General features: G+C 42.8%; 1 protein-coding gene across 4 annotated transcripts in view; it reads right to left on the reverse strand.

Annotated features, from left to right (window-relative positions):
* Positions 1-188: 188 nt before the first annotated feature.
* Positions 189-17,989, reverse strand: part of EXOC6 (exocyst complex component 6) — a 232,202-nt gene continuing 214,401 nt past the window's right edge. For all 4 annotated transcript variants that reach the window (XM_066600991.1, XM_066600989.1, XM_066600990.1 and 1 more), the window contains 2 exons: positions 2,697-2,809; positions 189-827 (listed from right to left, as the gene is read on the reverse strand). In XM_066600991.1, coding sequence (XP_066457088.1) covers positions 695-827; positions 2,697-2,809 — 246 coding nt within the window. In that variant the 3' untranslated portion in view covers positions 189-694. The remainder of the gene's footprint in view (positions 828-2,696; positions 2,810-17,989) is intronic.

The following is a 17,989-nucleotide window of genomic DNA, read 5'->3' on the forward strand; positions in this document are numbered from 1 at the left end:
CCCTATTCTCAACATCAGTGGAGGACTCTGCGCAGAGACCCCCACGATCAGCCAATTATCCCCTATCCTGGTAACGTGTCATTCTGGTACAACCCCTTTTAATGTTTTTTCTCTATGACACAAAAAGACGCATAAAGTCTATATAATTGTATGTGCTGCGATAAATAAAACCACAAGATTTTCTTTGACATTCCTTTTATTCCCGAAGGAGATTAAAAGCAAATATTTACAAAGTATAGTTCAAAATCACAACCCCTGAGAACCAAATCTATAGGAAAAAGTGGCTGCTCATACACTTACATAGGAAGACATGTCCATTCAGCAGACAATGATCGGGGTCCGCAGGGTGCTGTAATCATTAGCAGACCCTTCATCTCTATGACTGACGCACTTACCGTCTCAATGACTTCACACAACTTACAAAAATCCACCTTAAAATGCCCTAGAATCAGAAAAAGTGGCAGACTTTAGCAGCAATAGATAAAATACAATATTTATAGTCCATTCATCCGCTGTACACGCCAACGACCGCTTCCACTCCTGACACCACTTGTGCGCGAGATATAAAAACCGGAGAGTTACAAAAAGCAACCGTAAAAACATGATCTAGTCCCGTCCCAACGGAGACGTTGTCTTCTGCAGGAAAGCAATGTGCTGATTATAGGCTTCTGTACACTTTGTAGGACGGCCGCCACTAGGAGTGTTGGGACATCCCATTCACCAGGCTTCTCAGCTGCTTCACCACCGTGTCTATTAGCTTCTGTCTATCCCGGTCATTCTTTCTGAACTGAGCGAAGATATTATTCTTCTTGTTCATGTCTTTCATCCTGGGGAGAGGAAGAGGAAGGTGACAACCTGTAATTCTACATAATGATAGAACAGGACAGCCTGGACCGTAGAGACAGAGGGGGTGCCGGCCGTTATTAGTTATTAGTGGGCAGCACAACACCGGGACAGCTTCTTTGACCTCCTGCTGCTTTTTTAGCAACTTGAGAGCAGCATACCTTAAAACATCCGTAAAATAGATATTAGACCGATTAATAGATATGAGGTAGATAAATAGGTAGATGATAATGGACAGACTTTACCAGGGGTGTAACTATACGGGATGCGGTTGCACCCGAGCCCAGGACCCTTAGGGGGCCCATAAGGCCTGTCTTCTCCATAAAGGGAGCCCAGTACTATGAATAAAGCATTATAGTTGGGGGCCCTGTTACAGATTTTGCATTGGGGCCCCGGAGCTTCAAGTTACGCCTCTGAATAGGCAGATATGAGATGGTTAATTAGTTAGCTATGATACAGATAAATAGAAAGATAGGAGAAGGTAGATAGATGACAAATTGACAGATATGAGATGGATCAATAAACAAACAGATGGGTAGATATATATGAGATGGATAAATAGATAATGAGGCATATACATGGATATGAGATGGATGTATAGATAGACATGAGATACAGATGGATATGACAGACATATGAGATGGGTAATTAGACAGCTATGATACATATAGCTAGATATGAGATAGTAAATAGATGATGGATAAAGAGACAGACTGATATGCAGCAATTTATTTATTTTTTATTTTTTCCTGCAGCGCTTACATAGAGAGGGGGAAATAGTAGAAAAAAAGCGCATCACACTCGCATGTAAATTTCATGGCATGTTAGTGCGATGCGTATTTTTACTGCCATAGTTAATAATGAGTGATTCTTAATCAAGAATCACCCAAAACAGGACATTTTTTTTCTATCTCAGAATATCGGTCCAAGAAAAAAAAAATCTCTCCTGTGAATTAACCCATTGAAATGAATGGGTTCTTTTCACTTTTTTCCTTTTCCGAATTGGACAGAACTTGCGCATGGAAATCCTTTGTGTGAATACAGCCAGACAGGTAGAAATGAAATCTAGACAGATATGCGATGGATAAATAAACAGATGGGTACATATTAGATAGAAATGAGACGGATAAATAGATGGAAAGCAAGATTATTCCCCATGCAGCACCTGGTCCTCCGTGTTACTCAGCGCGGTCTTTCCATATACGGATAAAGAGATAGGAGGTATATAAATGGATCTGAGATGGATGGATAAACAGACAAACAGATGTGAGATGCAGATATAGACAGAGATGGATACATAGATAGATATGAGATGGATAAATAGATGACAAATAGGAGATATATAGACAAAATGAATAAATAGATGATAGATATGGAATGGATTTATAGGAGTTGCGGATACATATTAGATACGCAGATGTAAGATAGTTACTGTGTATAGATAGGAGATAGATAACAAATAGACAGATATGAAATGCAGATACATATGAGATAGGAAGTTGTAAGATAGATACTGTGTATAGATATAAGATAGATAACAGACAGATATGAGATGCAGATACACATGAGATAGGCAGATATGAGATAGATAAATAAGCAGATGTAAGATAGATACTGTGTATAGATATAAGATAGATAACAGATATGAGATGCAGATACATATGAGATATAGGCAGATATGAGATGGATAAATAAAGAAAGGGGCAAATATCAGATAAATGTATCTATTTATGGCTCTAGTTCATGATTAATGCCGGCCATCAATACCCACAGACCCAGGTGAAAGCTTCCTCTCGATGTGGTAATATTAGGATGAGGGGAACGGTCATTGTACTTTGGGAGCACACACTTACTTCTCGAGCAGAATGAGAGCTGTGTTCGGGTTCACTCTTAGATATTTGGAGTTGGGTTGTCCATAATCGGCAAGATATGTAGACCAATCCCAAATCATGAACAGGTCAAGGAGCTAAAAGACATAGAAGAAGATCATTGTCATCATCAGTGGGCAAAGTAGGATCCAATTATTGACTTACTAGAAGGTAACAGGTAGTAAAGTCTCCCTGGCCGGTGGAGACACTTCCGCTTCCATTGCTATTACTGGTGTCAGGGTGCGGTATGTGGAATTCCTTGCTAATTTAAGCCAGATTCTTTACCTAGCTCTGATTAAGTGCATTAAACCTCCCCTACTAGATTATCCTCAGCGGGGAATCCCAAGCTCAGAAGAAGAGTCCAAACTCCAGGGAATGCCTCCTTCCCAAACACAAATAAAATGATACCCCCTGAGCGCAGATCATTATTGTAAGATCTACTCCAGGGGTTGTTGGTCAATACTCGAGTAATCTTTTAAAAGCTAATGTGTCTGAACTAAAACAGCGAACCATTTATTCAGCTTTAAACCTATAATCCCTTTAAGCCATTTCAAACCCACTTCCTATCCAGTTTATAATTGTTTGCAGCACATAAGTAGCACGCTTATAAACTTTACTGACCCCACTGATTCCCAGGATCTCCTATATACAGTCAGCACGTGCGATATTACTCGCAGCAATCACATGACCCCAATGTGACCATCATCACCATTTTAAAGGGATTGTCTACTCTGGACATTCCCATTTACAATAATATGTAATAAGCTGAAATCTGTGGGGGAACCCAGCACTAAATGTTCAATTTCCCTGCAGCGCCACCACTGGAAAAATGAAGCATTACACAGTTGCTATTGGAATCAATGGGTTGTCCATGTAATGCACTATCTGGGTCCTCCAGAATGAGAGACACTTTAACTGAACTGCACTGAAGACGATGCGCCAAAATTAAAAGGAGGGTTCCCATCTCAGCAAGTTATCCCCTACCCACAGGATAGGGGATACCATGCCGATCTGAGGGGATCCAACTGTTCTATTTACTTCTATGGGAACTGCCAGAGATAATGGAGTTCAAGTGCTCAGCAATCTCAAGAAGTCCCATTTACTTCAGTGGGACCACTGGAAATTGTGGAGCGCTTGAATTAGGCTACTCCAGCCATCCTATTGAAGTGAATGGTACAGTGATGCACATGCGCAGCCACAGCTCTCAAAATGTTTGTAACCCGCTAGGGGCAATTTCTCTGGATCGGTGGGGGTGCCAGCGATCAGAACCAAACGATCGGTAAGTTGTATACCCTATCCTGTAGATAAGGTATAACTTGCCAAGGTGGGAATACCCCTTTAAGAGACTCATTGCTCTTAACAGGACTGGCACATTTTTTGCTGTGAGTCAGAAATTCAAATCTATGCCAGCTATGAGCTGGCATAGACTTGTACTATAATTTGCACCAGTTTTTGGCATAAATTAGGGCAAATGTGTCAGGCCATAGGAGGCCCCACCCACTTTTCTAAAGTGTAGTGCAAAAAAAGGGCAAAACATCACAAATTATGGTACAAGTGCGTTGTCCGCTATAATTTGCGACTTTTTCACATCACCATTCTCAATCACAGCCCTTCATAAATCTTATTGTGGCCTTAAAGGAATTGGCATCTTCCAATATATCGGTCGTATCAGTGTAATTAAAGAAAAAATAAAGGGGGAGCCGCAAGGTCAAAAGAGCTATAAAACTGGAGATTTATGGATTTTCGGCAACTGGATAGAATTGTGGCTCCGTCTTTGGTCATATAGTGACCTTAATGTAAACTCTAATACCCATCTAATTTAACAGACTGTTAGTATAATGGCTTTGACGCTTTCCCTGTGTACATCAGACAGAGTGGGAAGTAATATTTAACTCTGGGGGCGCGCCGGAGACGTATTTTACTGAAATAAATAGTGGCATTCAGCGAAGAGTCTATGGCGGAGGGTGAGGGGTGCATCTGTTCGCTTCACCTCTACAGGGTCTGCTATAGAAAGAGAGCGGGGCCTGAATGCAGAGGGTCCCGCTGTGAGTATGTGATCAATCCTTCCATTTACACAATAGACCCCCCTCCGGCGTACGTTAGCTTTCTCCATAAAACAGTTAGCTGTCTTTCACTGTCAATCAAACCGAACAATTTTATTATTTCCTGAAATCTTTACTCACAGTGACGGCTCGAAAGTTCCTGCACAAACAAAACAAAAAACCCAGCGGTGCCTTATAGGAGAGAGCGACATTCAATGGATTCAGAAGCACCGGGGAACCGCCTGCCTCCCCACAGCACACTTTTGTCTTATGTAATCATTTACATTGATTAGATCCAGGCACTATTTTATAGAAGGCCGAGTTCACAATATGTTGTGTCCCCCCCGTCCCCCCCGCGCAGTAATTAAAAACCGGAGTGGAAAGTTGATCAAAAAATTATCAGTCTTTTCAATATATTACTAAATGGCCTCAGAGATAGAAATAAATAAGTGAATCAGGTAAGGCTCTATTCACACTGGGATCCCAGTTATAGCGGAAGCCATGACACCGTGCAAGACTCATAAGTAGTGATGAGAGAACTCTTGGACAGTTAGTTTAGGCCGGTTTGTCGACCTTTTGAATTAGTTTGAATCGAACCAGAAGTTCACCAAAATCCCCAAAACTGGTATATATATCACTGTCTAAGAGCCATGAAAGCCTTGTATAGCACTTTAGAGTGTTACACATGACTTATATGGCTCTTAGACAGTGTTATACACCGGTGTACAGGACTAGTGTTGAGCGAACAGAACCAGTAGATCCCTGTTTTGGGTAGAACTTGACTAAAAGCTAGTTGCGGATTTGTGCCGAACTGAACTATTGGCAAGTTCTTCCCAAAATAGTGTTCTACTGGTTCGGTTCACTTAAAGGGGTTGTCCCGCGCCGAAACGGGGTTTTTTTTTTTTCAATAGCCCCCCCGTTCGGCGCGAGACAAACCTGATGCATGTGTTGAAAAAAAAAAACGGATAGTACTTACCCGAATTCCCGCGCTCCGGTGACTTCTTACTTACCTTGTGAAGATGGCCGCCGGGATCTTCTCCCTCGGTGGACCGCAGGTCTTCTGTGCGGTCCATTGCCGATTCCAGCCTCCTGATTGGCTGGAATCGGCACACGTGACAGGGCGGAGCTACGAGGAGCACTCTCCAGCACGAGCAGCCCCATTCAACACGGAGAAGACCGGACTGCGCAAGCGCGTCTAATCGGGCGATTAGACGCTGAAAATTAGACGGCACCATGGAGACGAGGACGCCAGCAACGGAACAGGTAAGTGAATAACTTCTGTATGGCTCATAATTAATGCACATTACAAAGTGCATTAATATGGCCATACAGAAGTGTATACCCCCACTTTGTTTCGCGGGACAACCCCTTTAATAATAATCATAAGAGTGACCACTGGACTCCAACGTTTTATAATGGGATTGGATGACATGTATAGCGCTGCATGCTATGCTATTTTTGATGCTATCAATAGTAATGGAACCCCCAAAGAAATCTCTGAAAGGGGTTATCCCACCAAAAACATCACTTATTCATAGGATGGGTGACAAACGTATCATCACTGGGGGTCTGACCCCTGGGACCCCTATGGATCACAAGAAAGGCACACTATGAAACCCTCAAGTGAATATAGTAATGGTGCCCGACCTCCATTCACTTCTACGGGACATAGGGGGATATCTGAGCACATCACTCAACTATCTCCATGCACAGTGAATGGAGCGGAGGTCATGCAGGTGCAGGACAGGTGATAAATGTTTGATCGCTGGGAATACTACTGCTGGAACGAACAAGGACCATAAGAACGGTCTACCCGCGTCCCAGTGAGAATAGAGCAGTGGTGTGTATGCATGATTACCGCTCCATTCGCTTCTGTAGGACTCGGAGAGATAGCCGAGAGCATCGCTTGGCCATCTCTATAGACAGTAAATGGACCAGTGGTTATGCATAGGCACAGCTACTCCGTTCACCTAGGGGACTCGGGGTGAGCTGTGCACAGTGGTCATACAAATATCATAAATGTTTTTGGTGGGATAATCCCATCAAGAGCCTTTTGGAAAAATTATAATTAGTCTCTCTGGTCAAATCCTTGATTTTCTTTGTACTTCTTGTAATAAATCTCAGCACTGTTCGGAGTTGGTAACCTTTATGCGCTGTGCGGCTGCTTCAGATGTTCTTTTCTTTTATCCAAGAGATACTTCCATGTTGTCATCTATTTTTTTTAATGGACATGTAGAGAAGCTGGAAGGGAGACCCCTAGTGGTACATGAATTACAGCGGTATAGCAGCAACATGTTTAATCCAAGTATGTTACATAAATGATGAGACGCAAGCTTATAGAAGTGGTCTTAAAAGTTAGTACCCCTTTAAGTGCCCAAGAACCAACCCAACGATTATGGCTCTGGTGCTTTCCCACAGGAGTGATAATCGCTCACTGAATGGAGGCAGAGCACACCGGAGATCTCTTGTGGCCACCCGCCTCCATTCACAGTAAGCAGGCAGGCATTTCTAGATGAAAGACTGTTTACACGGGTCAATAGTCGCTCGGTTTTTAGCTGTATAGGATACATTTTATTTATTAAACCTGATTGCAAAAATAATTTTCAGGCCAAAATACATGCATTTCAGTAAAAAAAAGAATCACCTCCCAAAGGTGTCTATAGCCTATAAATCATCACTGACTAAACTCATTACTACAAGCATTCAAGCTATACAGCCAATTTGGATGACCTTGGTGCCAGGTAGGGAGCGTGGAAGGCAACGGCACTTTTTAATATATTATTAGCTTCTGCTCTGGATCCCCTCTATGAGCCAGAACAGAAGGACTCTCTGTAAAACTGTCTCAAGCTCTAGGCGACTAAAACAGTCCCTTTTCTGAAAGAGGTTAGCACCTCCAACAGTTTCCTGCCCTGGCCTAGGGTCCATGGAGATGTCCGAAGTCAAGTCCAGACCACATGCCCGTTTCATTCAGCGTTGGCTGCCGAGGGAGAAACATAACCCTTCTGCTGTTTACCTGATGGGGTGGCTTGGATGATTGACAGTAGCTCCTCAGGAGTCCGGCTCCTCAGTATAGAAGATCCTGGTAATACTTTTGGAAGCACTTGTGTATATATATGAGTGGCTCATTGCTGTACTGGTCCTGTGTTATCTGGTGTGACCCGGCTATAAGCTTTGTCTGCAGCTTGCCCATTCCGTTTGTGTATTATTAGTCTCTGGTTTGCATCTGTCAGTTTGTTGTTGCATCTTTGTACTCTGTTAATGGTTTCTCTGCATTAGTCTAGCCCTGTCCTAGTTCTTCCCTTTGTTTCTATATAGCATATAGGGACATTTTAGGGGGAATCTAGTCAGGTTACAGCCATGGGGTCGCCCTTTTCGGTGCAGGTGCTCCACTTTTTCAGTATCACTCAGTGCAGATCCAGCGAAAGAACATAGGATTTGTTTCTCTTTAGTTCACTTCCCTTTATCTAGCTACACTCACCTAGTACTCCGTTGTTGCCTTTGCACATTCTTCAGCCTGTTCCCTGCCCTATTTCAGTATCAGTGTGTCGGTTGTGCCGATAGGTCTCTATGGAAGTTATCTCTGATAAGACCACTCTTGAAGCTAATGCTAATTTGTAACAGCAATTCAGTAGAAATTCAGCCCATAATCCGCTAAGTGCGAAAGTTACATGGTGTACATCAGGAGCTTTAGTGCTTCTGCCATACATTGAGTACCTCAATGCATTCCTGTGGATTATGATATCATGAAAAAACGCAAAAAAAAAAGTACCACATGCGCCCATGTGGTAATGAAAATGTTAAAATCTACTACAGCAATATTACAATACAGAGCTGCCACCGAATCCCCCCCCCCCCCCCCCCGGAAGTGAAATTGCCAATAGATATCTTTCTACATGGGGATAATCTGTTCTCTTTATTCTCAAAACTGAAAGTGATCTGTCCATACCTGGCCGGGCTATCTATCTTACTTGAGCGGTTATCTTTAGGCACTTGGCACTGACAAGCTGAGGGCGATCCATTAATGGCGGGGCGATTGTGTTATGTCACCACGGTGCCTAAAATTCATTACAAGTTTCTCTCCTAAATGCTTTGTTTGTTTTGCTGTAAGAATGAAGAAGGGCTAATGCTTCGGTAGGAGACAGATTTTATCTTGGTTATCCTGGATTGCAGCTAAAGCCGTCTGTACATTTTAAACCCCATTTAATTTCTGTATCTGAGATTCCATTTTCAATAAGTACTTGGTTTCCATCATTTCCAAGGAGGCAAAAGATTTTCTTGCTGTGAAAGTATAATTTCCTTAAAACAGCCGTTCCACCTAAAGTCAAAAAGCTCCGATAAACAAACTTCCTTAAGTTGTTATTTCTTTCATGTTGTTAAAAAAAATTCCACTCAGCCCTTTCTTCTGCCCCATTTTAACGGAACGATTCGTTTAGAAAGTTGTTCAATTGAGCGAAACTGAATGATAAACGTTCAGCTCGGGCAAACGAGAATCGCTTAAAAGGGCCTTTCGTTCTGTTCCGTCTTCCAGAAGTCACAAGAAGTAGCCGCCAACGTGGTCATCTAATTTTTAAACAGACTGGGAGTAATATATCTATATTATGTATATTGCTACAAAAGTAGCGATCTGGCCGTTAGGACACTTGGAGACCACTGCCTTAATGGAGTTGTTCAGCTGTAAACTACTGATGGCCTATCCTTGGGATAGGCAATCATATTAGATTGGAAAGGGTCCACTGGCTAGGATGCCCTTTGATCAGCTGTTTGCTATGTGAGCTAATTTCTACAGGAAGCAGACAGCTCCGTTCTCAGTGCAGTGGCGAGGCTTCGTATTCCTCCTATGTTCCTCTTGAAGTGACTTTGCCTGTAATACCAAGCCTGGCCACTGCAGTTGGAATGGAGCTGTCTGCTTCTTGGCAGAAATTGGCTCAGTTCATTGGTTCAGCAAATAGCTAATCAGAGTGGGTTCCAGGCAGTCTATTTTAAGGATACAACATCAATAGTTTGGACAACCCCTTTAAGGAAACACTAAATATAAGACTGGCTGTGATGCAGCAGCGATCTCTGACCATGTGAAAACAGACACCATATACCCCTAGCTTAACAGTCAAGCTACACTCCAGAGATATACTTAAAGCTGCATGCAGCTTGGTATATTCTTGTGTACTCCCCCTGGCATGCAGTACTTAAGGCTGGAAAGTTACAATGGAACCCCAGCCTTAAAGGAGTTGGGGTCCCTTAATTAGTACTGCTCAGCAATAAAATTTGTCTATGTTTCATTTACTAATAAGTTATTTTTTCTTCTGCACCGTTCTGCTTCACTACTGAAGCCAAAACCCCTTGGCCAGCTTCCTGTCCCGTTTAGCAAGCACTCCCATCCATAAGGTGAATGAGGGTCAGGAGGGGTGTCATGTCTCCTTAAGGAGAGCACCTAAAAGGTGTGTGGAGACACCTAGGGGGTGAGTGGGTTGGGAGGGGCATAGTCTCTTCCCCAAGGAGAACACCCAAAAAGGGTGTGGGGATACCTAGAAAGTAAGTGAGGAAACTTATACGGCCATGCAAGCTCCTCTGGGTAATTTATGCAAATAAGGAAGATGGAACAATACCTCTGCAGACTTAAGACTTGTTAAAAAGTCACATTCATTTGAAGGAATGCTGCCATCCAATTGGTGGCGCTGCAGAGGTATTTTTCCATCTTCCTTATTTGCATAAGCCGAATGAAAAACACTGGGTTGTACTCAACACTGAACCCTTGTTCTTCCTTTGTCTGTGCATTGGCATCCTTTGTAGTTCTTTCTGCAGTTGTCATTTTATATATCCGTCTTAGCTTATTTATTTATTTATTTTTTAAAATCTATTTACATATTTGCCCATCTATTAATTCATATATTTATTATCTACCCTACAGAATGTTTTATATAAACCTGGGGACATTACTCCACTTTCATTGATTTCACGCCAATAGGGCTGCAGTCTATTATCATTATACCTATCTCTATTAGTATTACCATTGTTCGTGTATTGTTTTAGTCTTCATTTAATTTATTTTCATTTGATTTTAATATTATCTAAATTAACTCGAAAAGAACTAAGCACAGAAAAAATACAGTGGGGAAAAAGCATTTAGTCAGATACCAATTGTACAAGTTCTCCCACTTAAAAAGATGAGAGAGGCCTGTAATTGACATCATAGGTAGACCTCAACTATGAGAGACAACATGAGAAAACACATCCAGAAAATCACATTGTCTGATTTTTAACGAATTTATTTGCAAATTATGGTGGAAAATAAGTATTTGGTCACCTACAAATGAGCAAGATTTCTGGGTCTCACAGACCTGTAACTTCTTCTTTAAGAGGCTCCTCTGTCCTCCACCCATTACCTGTAGTAATGGCACCTGTTTGAACTTAATCAGTATAAAAGACACCTGTCCACAACCTCAAGCAGTCACACTCCAAACTCCACCATGGTGAAGACCAAAGAGCTGTCGAAGGGCACCAAAAACAAAATTGTAGCCCTGCACCAGACTGGGAAGACTGAATCTGCAATAGGCAAGCAGCTTGGTGTGAAGAAATCAACTGTGGGAGCAATAATTAGAAAATGGAAGAGATACAAGACCACTGATAATCTCCCTCGATCTGGGGCTCAACGCAAGATCTCACCCGTGGGGTCAAAATGATCACAAGAACGGTGAGCAAAAATCCCAGAACCACATGGGGAAACCTAGTGAATGACCTGCAGAGAGCTGCGACCAAACTAACAAAGGCTACCATCAGTAACACACTACGCCGCCAGGGACTCAGATCCTGTAGTGCCAGACTTGTTCCCCTGCTTAAGCCAGTACATGTCCGGGGCCGACTGAAGTTTGCTAGAAAGCATTTGGATGATCCAGAAGAGTATTGGGAGAATGTCATATGGTCAGATGAAACCAAAGTAGAACTGTTTGGCAGAAACACAACTCGTCGTGTTTGGAGGAAAAAGAATGCTGAGTTACATCCAAAGAACACCATACCTACTGTGCAGCATGGGGGTGGCAACATCATGCTTTGGGGCTGTTTCTCTGCAAAGGGACCAGGACGACTGATCCGTATACATGAAAGAATGAATGGGGCCATGTATCGTGAGATTTTGAGTACAAACCTCCTTCCATCAGCAAGGGCACTGAAGATGAAATGTGGCTGGGTCTTTCAGCATGACAATGATTCCAAGCAGACTGCCAGGGCAACGAAGGAGTGGCTTCGTAAGAAGCATTTCAAGGTCCTGGAGTGGCCTAGCCAGTCTCCAGATCTCAACCCTATAGAAAACCTTTAGATGGAGTTGAAAGTCCGTGTTGCCCAGCGACAGCTTCAAAACATCACTGCTCTTGAGGAGATCTGCATGGAGGAATGGGCCAACATACCAGCAACGGTGTGTGCCAACCTTGTGAGGACTTACAGAAAAGGTTTGACCTCTGTCATTGCCAATAAAGGATATATAACAAAGTATTGAGATGAACTTTTGTTATTGACCAAATACTTATTTTCCACCATAATTTGCAAATAAATTCGTTAAAAATCAGACAATGTGATTTTCTGGATGTGTTTTCTCGTGTCTCTCATAGTTGAGGTCTACCTATGATGTCCATTACAGGCCTCTCTCATCTTTTTAAGTGGTAGAACTTGTACAATTGGTATCTGACTAAATACTTTTTCCCCCCCACTGTATATGGCGCTTGGTCCCGTTCCTTAATCCCATGCTATAGTAAAAATACTGCGTGGGATTAAAGTTCCTGCTCATGTAATCTAGTAGGAGCAGGTTGAGTCAGCCAAGGACCCAGAGGAGAAGACAGAAGCGGTTTTTAAACATTCTTTGAGCACTTTGCAGAGAATAGAAGGTTAGGAAGTGTTGTTTGCACTATCTGACCCGATGATCACATGATCGCCGGGTGTCCTCTGGCATGGCAGATCTGCTGCATTTTAGCAAACCCAGATCAGCTTTGACAGTGACTACTGTCACACTAGAAGGTTGTTTTCCTCTGTAACTGGGCTCCTATGGATGCCCCAGTTATAGTGGAAAAGTATGAAATGAAAAAACGTCAAAGAGGACATAGATGTCAACAAAAAGTATTTACAAAAATAAGCACTACAAAATTACCAAAAAAAAACCCAAAACATAAAAAACTAAAATAAAAATGACCCACACTAACCTAACTATTGCCATATCCACCCTGTTCCAAGACTACAAATAATATATCAAAATATCCTAAATAACATGGGGGAACTTTTTTTTAACAAAAATACTAATTTTAAAAATAAGCAGTGGCTACCTAGAAGAGAAGACTGACAGGATAGCTGTGTAGTACTGAGTGGGCATTGCTATGCTACACAACCTCTGAAAGAGGAGGGAAGGGAGAGCTCAGTTAGTGTGCATTCATATGAGAGACCAGCTCATCAGTGCTGGGAATGCTCCACAGCCAGAAACTTGAATGTAGGAGAGCATGCACACCAAGTATGAGTCTTTCTAAATGCATAAGAAGGAAAAAGCAATGCAAAAACAGATAAGTGCAACATTTTTCTGTCGGAATGTAGTAAGATATGTGTGTATTGATTTTTTTTTATACACAAAGGTTTCCATAGCCTTTAGGATTCACATTAGGGAATTACTATTTGAGCATTTTCTTATATTGTCTGAAAAGCAGCTTCACGGTGAACCTTTTGCAGGGAGTTGTCCGGGATGAGAAAAATATAGTGGTCCAGTACACAGTCCAAAAACAGCACCAGTTGTCTCTGGTATTGCAGCTAAGCTTAACTAAAGTAAATTGGACTGAGCTGCAATACCACACACAACCTGTGCACAGGTGTGGCGCTGTTTTTGGAAGACAGGGGTCCTGTTTTGCCAACCCTGGACAACCCCTCCATTGTGGCTTTGCAATCCTGCACTGGTAAGGATAATATAAGCCTTCCTTCTGTATATATGGCTTCTGAGATCCAGTGACCTCCCCGTCGGATTGTGGATGTAATTACCTCCTGTAAGGTGCAGTTTACTTGATAAACATGTTACAACACTGTCACTGCGGATAAATACCAGCGTTCCCCAGCCTGGGGGCATCATTACCACAGAAAAAGCCGTTATAAAAACACATAGGAAGCTGAATGGGGGTGCATGGGAAACAAAAAATAAAATCCCTTTGTGACCTCTGAGTAACCCAAGCAAGAGATTAGCCCATTTCCAGGCTTGTATGTTGTCATACTGTTAGGCCAATTGCTACTATTGACACTTTGCATAAGCACCTTAAACAGGGTGCTTAGAAAGGACCGCGGTGCCATTAACTCACTATTATTTTTATGCCACTGGATTTATTAGAATAAAAGAGAGCCGGGAGCCTCGGCGAGGGGAAAAGGTCAATACATTTGTGGAACAAGTCATGCACGGTGCGCAACAGAGATCCCAGATCTATCGGGAGATGACGATGTATTCATAATGCTATTATGGGAGAAGATGCTGACTGATGGGTTTATTAGACAAGTACAAAGTAGCTAACATTTTATAGAGAACCCCTTATATAATACATGAAAGGGGTTATCCTTTAATGGACTACAGCTGCAAATGTGTTAAAATATAACAAAAGCAGCCTGTACTTACCCGGCCTCTTCCTTGGCGATCCAGTGTTGTAGCCCCGCGGGCATATATCTATATTACTCCCCAAATCCACACCATTTGCAACCTGATTGGTTGTTTGGATTTTCTCATTCCCGGTGATTGGTTATTTGGGTTGGCTGATTCCCGGTGATTGGTTATTTGGGTTGGCTGATTCACAGTGATTGGTTATTTGGGTTGGCTGATTCACAGTGATTGGTTATTTGGGTTGGCTCGTGTAGAAGTGGGGAGTAAAAGGCTAATATGCGCCCGCGGTCCTCCTTTAGGAACAAAGCAGAGGCTGCAGCGGTTAGGTGCCGTTATCATGGCTCCCAGCATCTGAGAGGTGATGCCAGGAGAACGGTACGTGACCACCACAGCCTATGACTGTCCGCAGCACTCAGGTGGAAGCAATTCCTAAACAAAGACTGCAGTACTGGAAAGGGAAGGGAAGTACGGCTGCTTTTGTCATTTTAACACATTTGTAGCTATGGTTAAAAAGTTGTCTGACAACTGGAAACTCCTGTCCATATGCTGTAGTAGACTGAAAATCACCATGAAGGGAGGGCTCCTCGCTTAAGAGCTGGTATCTCCATAAGAGCAGGCGCCGTTCAAGTTGACCATGTATTACATAGACTGCAATTCATTTGAATAACTGCCATGTATTATTATCATTCTTGCCCTGTAGCGGCTGCTAACCGCCTGACCCTCGCAATATTAGCTGATTGCCATCCGTGTCAAATGACCTCTAATGTCAGCTTAAGCTGTCAACTTCACTGGTATTTGCTTTCCATACTTGCCTCTCCATTACAGTGATGGGACCCAAGTGGCTAGACGCACCTAAGCCCCGGCAGCGGCGAAGTTCTTTCAGCAGGCGGGGGATTTAAAAACCCCGGCTGCTAAAAGGGCTGCGTCTGATTGGCTGAGCGCTCAGCCAATCACAGGCAGCGCTCAGCCATTCATTGAATGACAGCTGAGCGCTGCCTGTGATTGGTCACAGCGCTCAGCTAATCACAGGCAGAAGAGGTAAGTATAGATTTTTTTTCTTTCTGTTAATACTACAACTAGGGATGATTTTCAGGAAAGGGCTTATATTTAAAGCCCTTCCCCGAAAAATCACTGTTGGGGGTGCCAGCAGCTCATTGCTTTCAATGGGGCCGCCGGCAGCAGCAGCACACTGTGCTACGTTAGCACTTCCCATACATATGCGGTAACGCTGCATATGCAGTACAAGTAGCTGCAGCATTTCCCACCCTAGGCTTATCCTCAAGTCAATAAGTTTTCCCAGTGTTTTGTGGTAAAATTAGGTGCCTCGGCTTATATTCAGGTTGGCTTATACTCGAGTATATACGGTATATGGCTCTAAGAAACTGCCTTAGCCGGTCTTGGTCAAAAATGAATAACTCTTAATCACCCGATTTGGCTACTATACAATAAGTCAGATTTCCATCGCTGATGTCGCAGGATGACTTTACTTCTTTATCGAGAACCCAATTCGGGGGTTACTGCTGACTACCAGGAAATTCTCTCCTTAGATACTTTGATCATTGAGGCAAACACCTTCTTTTTTCTTGGTATTTAGGATTTGGAGCCCCTGCAGTGAACTCTGTATAAGGGATAATGGCCAGTCTTGGTTTTACTCTTAAATGTTTTCGGCTCACAAAATGAAGTCTTCAAGGATCATGACCTGAATGCGTAACGACAATGCAACTCCATGAGCCTCGTTTTATTAAACTGGAACATGTTCTATGGGCGAGAAATCTCTGATGCTCAAGTTTCATGCATCTGGATTAAAAACTAAGTCAATAAGATTCTCAGAGCTAAAATCACACCGTAGGAATCCAGACTACAACTCCAACGTGAACCGAGCTAATCGCACTGATAGACACATCTACATTCTTCTTGTTTGATGGCTATCGGGCATTGCTAACCTCAGATTACTTCACAGGCGCTTATTAGAAGAGGGCATTCCTTTCTACAATGTTCTCAGCTACGAAGGCAAATCAAGTTGTCCCCATGACAACTCTGAAAAGCTGAAATGTCTCTTTGTGGGCTTCACAAACATTGTTTTCCTATAACATCCTATAATTGTGTATGTAGGGTTTACTATATTCACTATACACTTAGGTCTGCATTCAGTAACAAATGTTATGGCAGCTTTGTGTGTCAGAATGTTTCTACTAGGTGTTTTAAAGGCAGAATGTATAGTCCAGCTACATGCTACAAGCTCGATGGGTCTCGGTGTGGTCTACCCTAATACTTGACAGCACCCTGTAAGCAATATTTACGACCGGCACTCCTTGTGTATAGAAGGTGACCACATTGTTCTCCATGACAATGTAGAGATCCAGTCTGGACACCCGTGATGATGACCACCACTTTGGCTCATTTGGACAATATATGCCAATATTATCCAACATTGACAGATGGACATAAATTCGAGAGGTGTTACATGCAAGATGCTGTTGCACATATAACCTCACACCAACAGAAGAAGATTGTGCATGCTTAGTTCAATAGGGAGAGAGGAATAAACTACTAACAGAAACTGGTATTGGCTTATTACCTGGGGAAACAATGCATTCGGCCTACTGAAACATTAGCCTGCTATTAGAGATGAGCAAGCATACTCGCTAAGGGCAATTACTTGAGCGGACATTGTCCTTAACGAGTACCTGCCCGCTCGGAAGAAAAGATTCGGGTGCCGGGGGGGAGGGGGAACGGAGGGGAGATCTCTCTCTCCCTCTCCCCCCCCCCCCCCCCCGCTCACTCCCGCAACTCACCGCTCACCCCCGCTGGCACCCGAATCTTTTCTTCCCAGCGGGCAGGTACTCGCTAAGAACAATACTCGCTCGAGTAATTGCCCTTAGCGAGTATGCTCGCTCATCTCTACCTGCTATGCTAGTTAAAATCCAACGTGCCCAATCCTTCTTTTCTCTTATGTCAGGGTTTAAGAAACTATGAAGTTGCACCCATACACTTTAGATCATCAGCTGCTCCTGGCAAAATCATTGGGAGGCACAATATGGACCTCTAGTACACAAGGGCTGAAAAAGCCCAGCAGACCCATTTTGAAGGTGACCTTAAAACCAATCACTTGACACTGGAGTCCGTTTCTTACAAGTTTATTCACCAATGATCTAGTAGTTAGAGCTTATTAATTACATGTTCTATGTCATATGTGGAAACCTATAGTTCAGTCTAGATGTGGAGGGTGAGTCCAAGGAACCCAGTCTGACAGGGCCAAACCATGGGCATTCTAGGTTTAGATATTTAGATGGGTCAGGTTTTGCAATCCGTATTATTTTCTTCCTCCAAACTAGTGTTTAGTGTTGTGTGGTCTTGATGGGATTAAAGGGTGATAACTGCCAGCAACTATCTATATAACCCACTTGGCACTTAGCACAATACCACACCCCACCTGAAATGACCACCAAGACAGTTGAAGGGATCATTATCAGATGTGTGACTGCTCACCTGATCATCTTGGGCCACCCATGTGTGTGCCCCAATTTAAAACGGGCAATATACAAACTAAAATTGATGCAAATGCACGGATTTCAACCAATACAATCATTTGTTGGATGAAATCAAACAATGAACAACTTTTTTTTACAAACTTC

Source organism: Eleutherodactylus coqui, chromosome 4 (genome assembly GCF_035609145.1).
Source record: "Eleutherodactylus coqui strain aEleCoq1 chromosome 4, aEleCoq1.hap1, whole genome shotgun sequence".
NCBI lineage: Eukaryota > Metazoa > Chordata > Amphibia > Anura > Eleutherodactylidae > Eleutherodactylus > Eleutherodactylus coqui.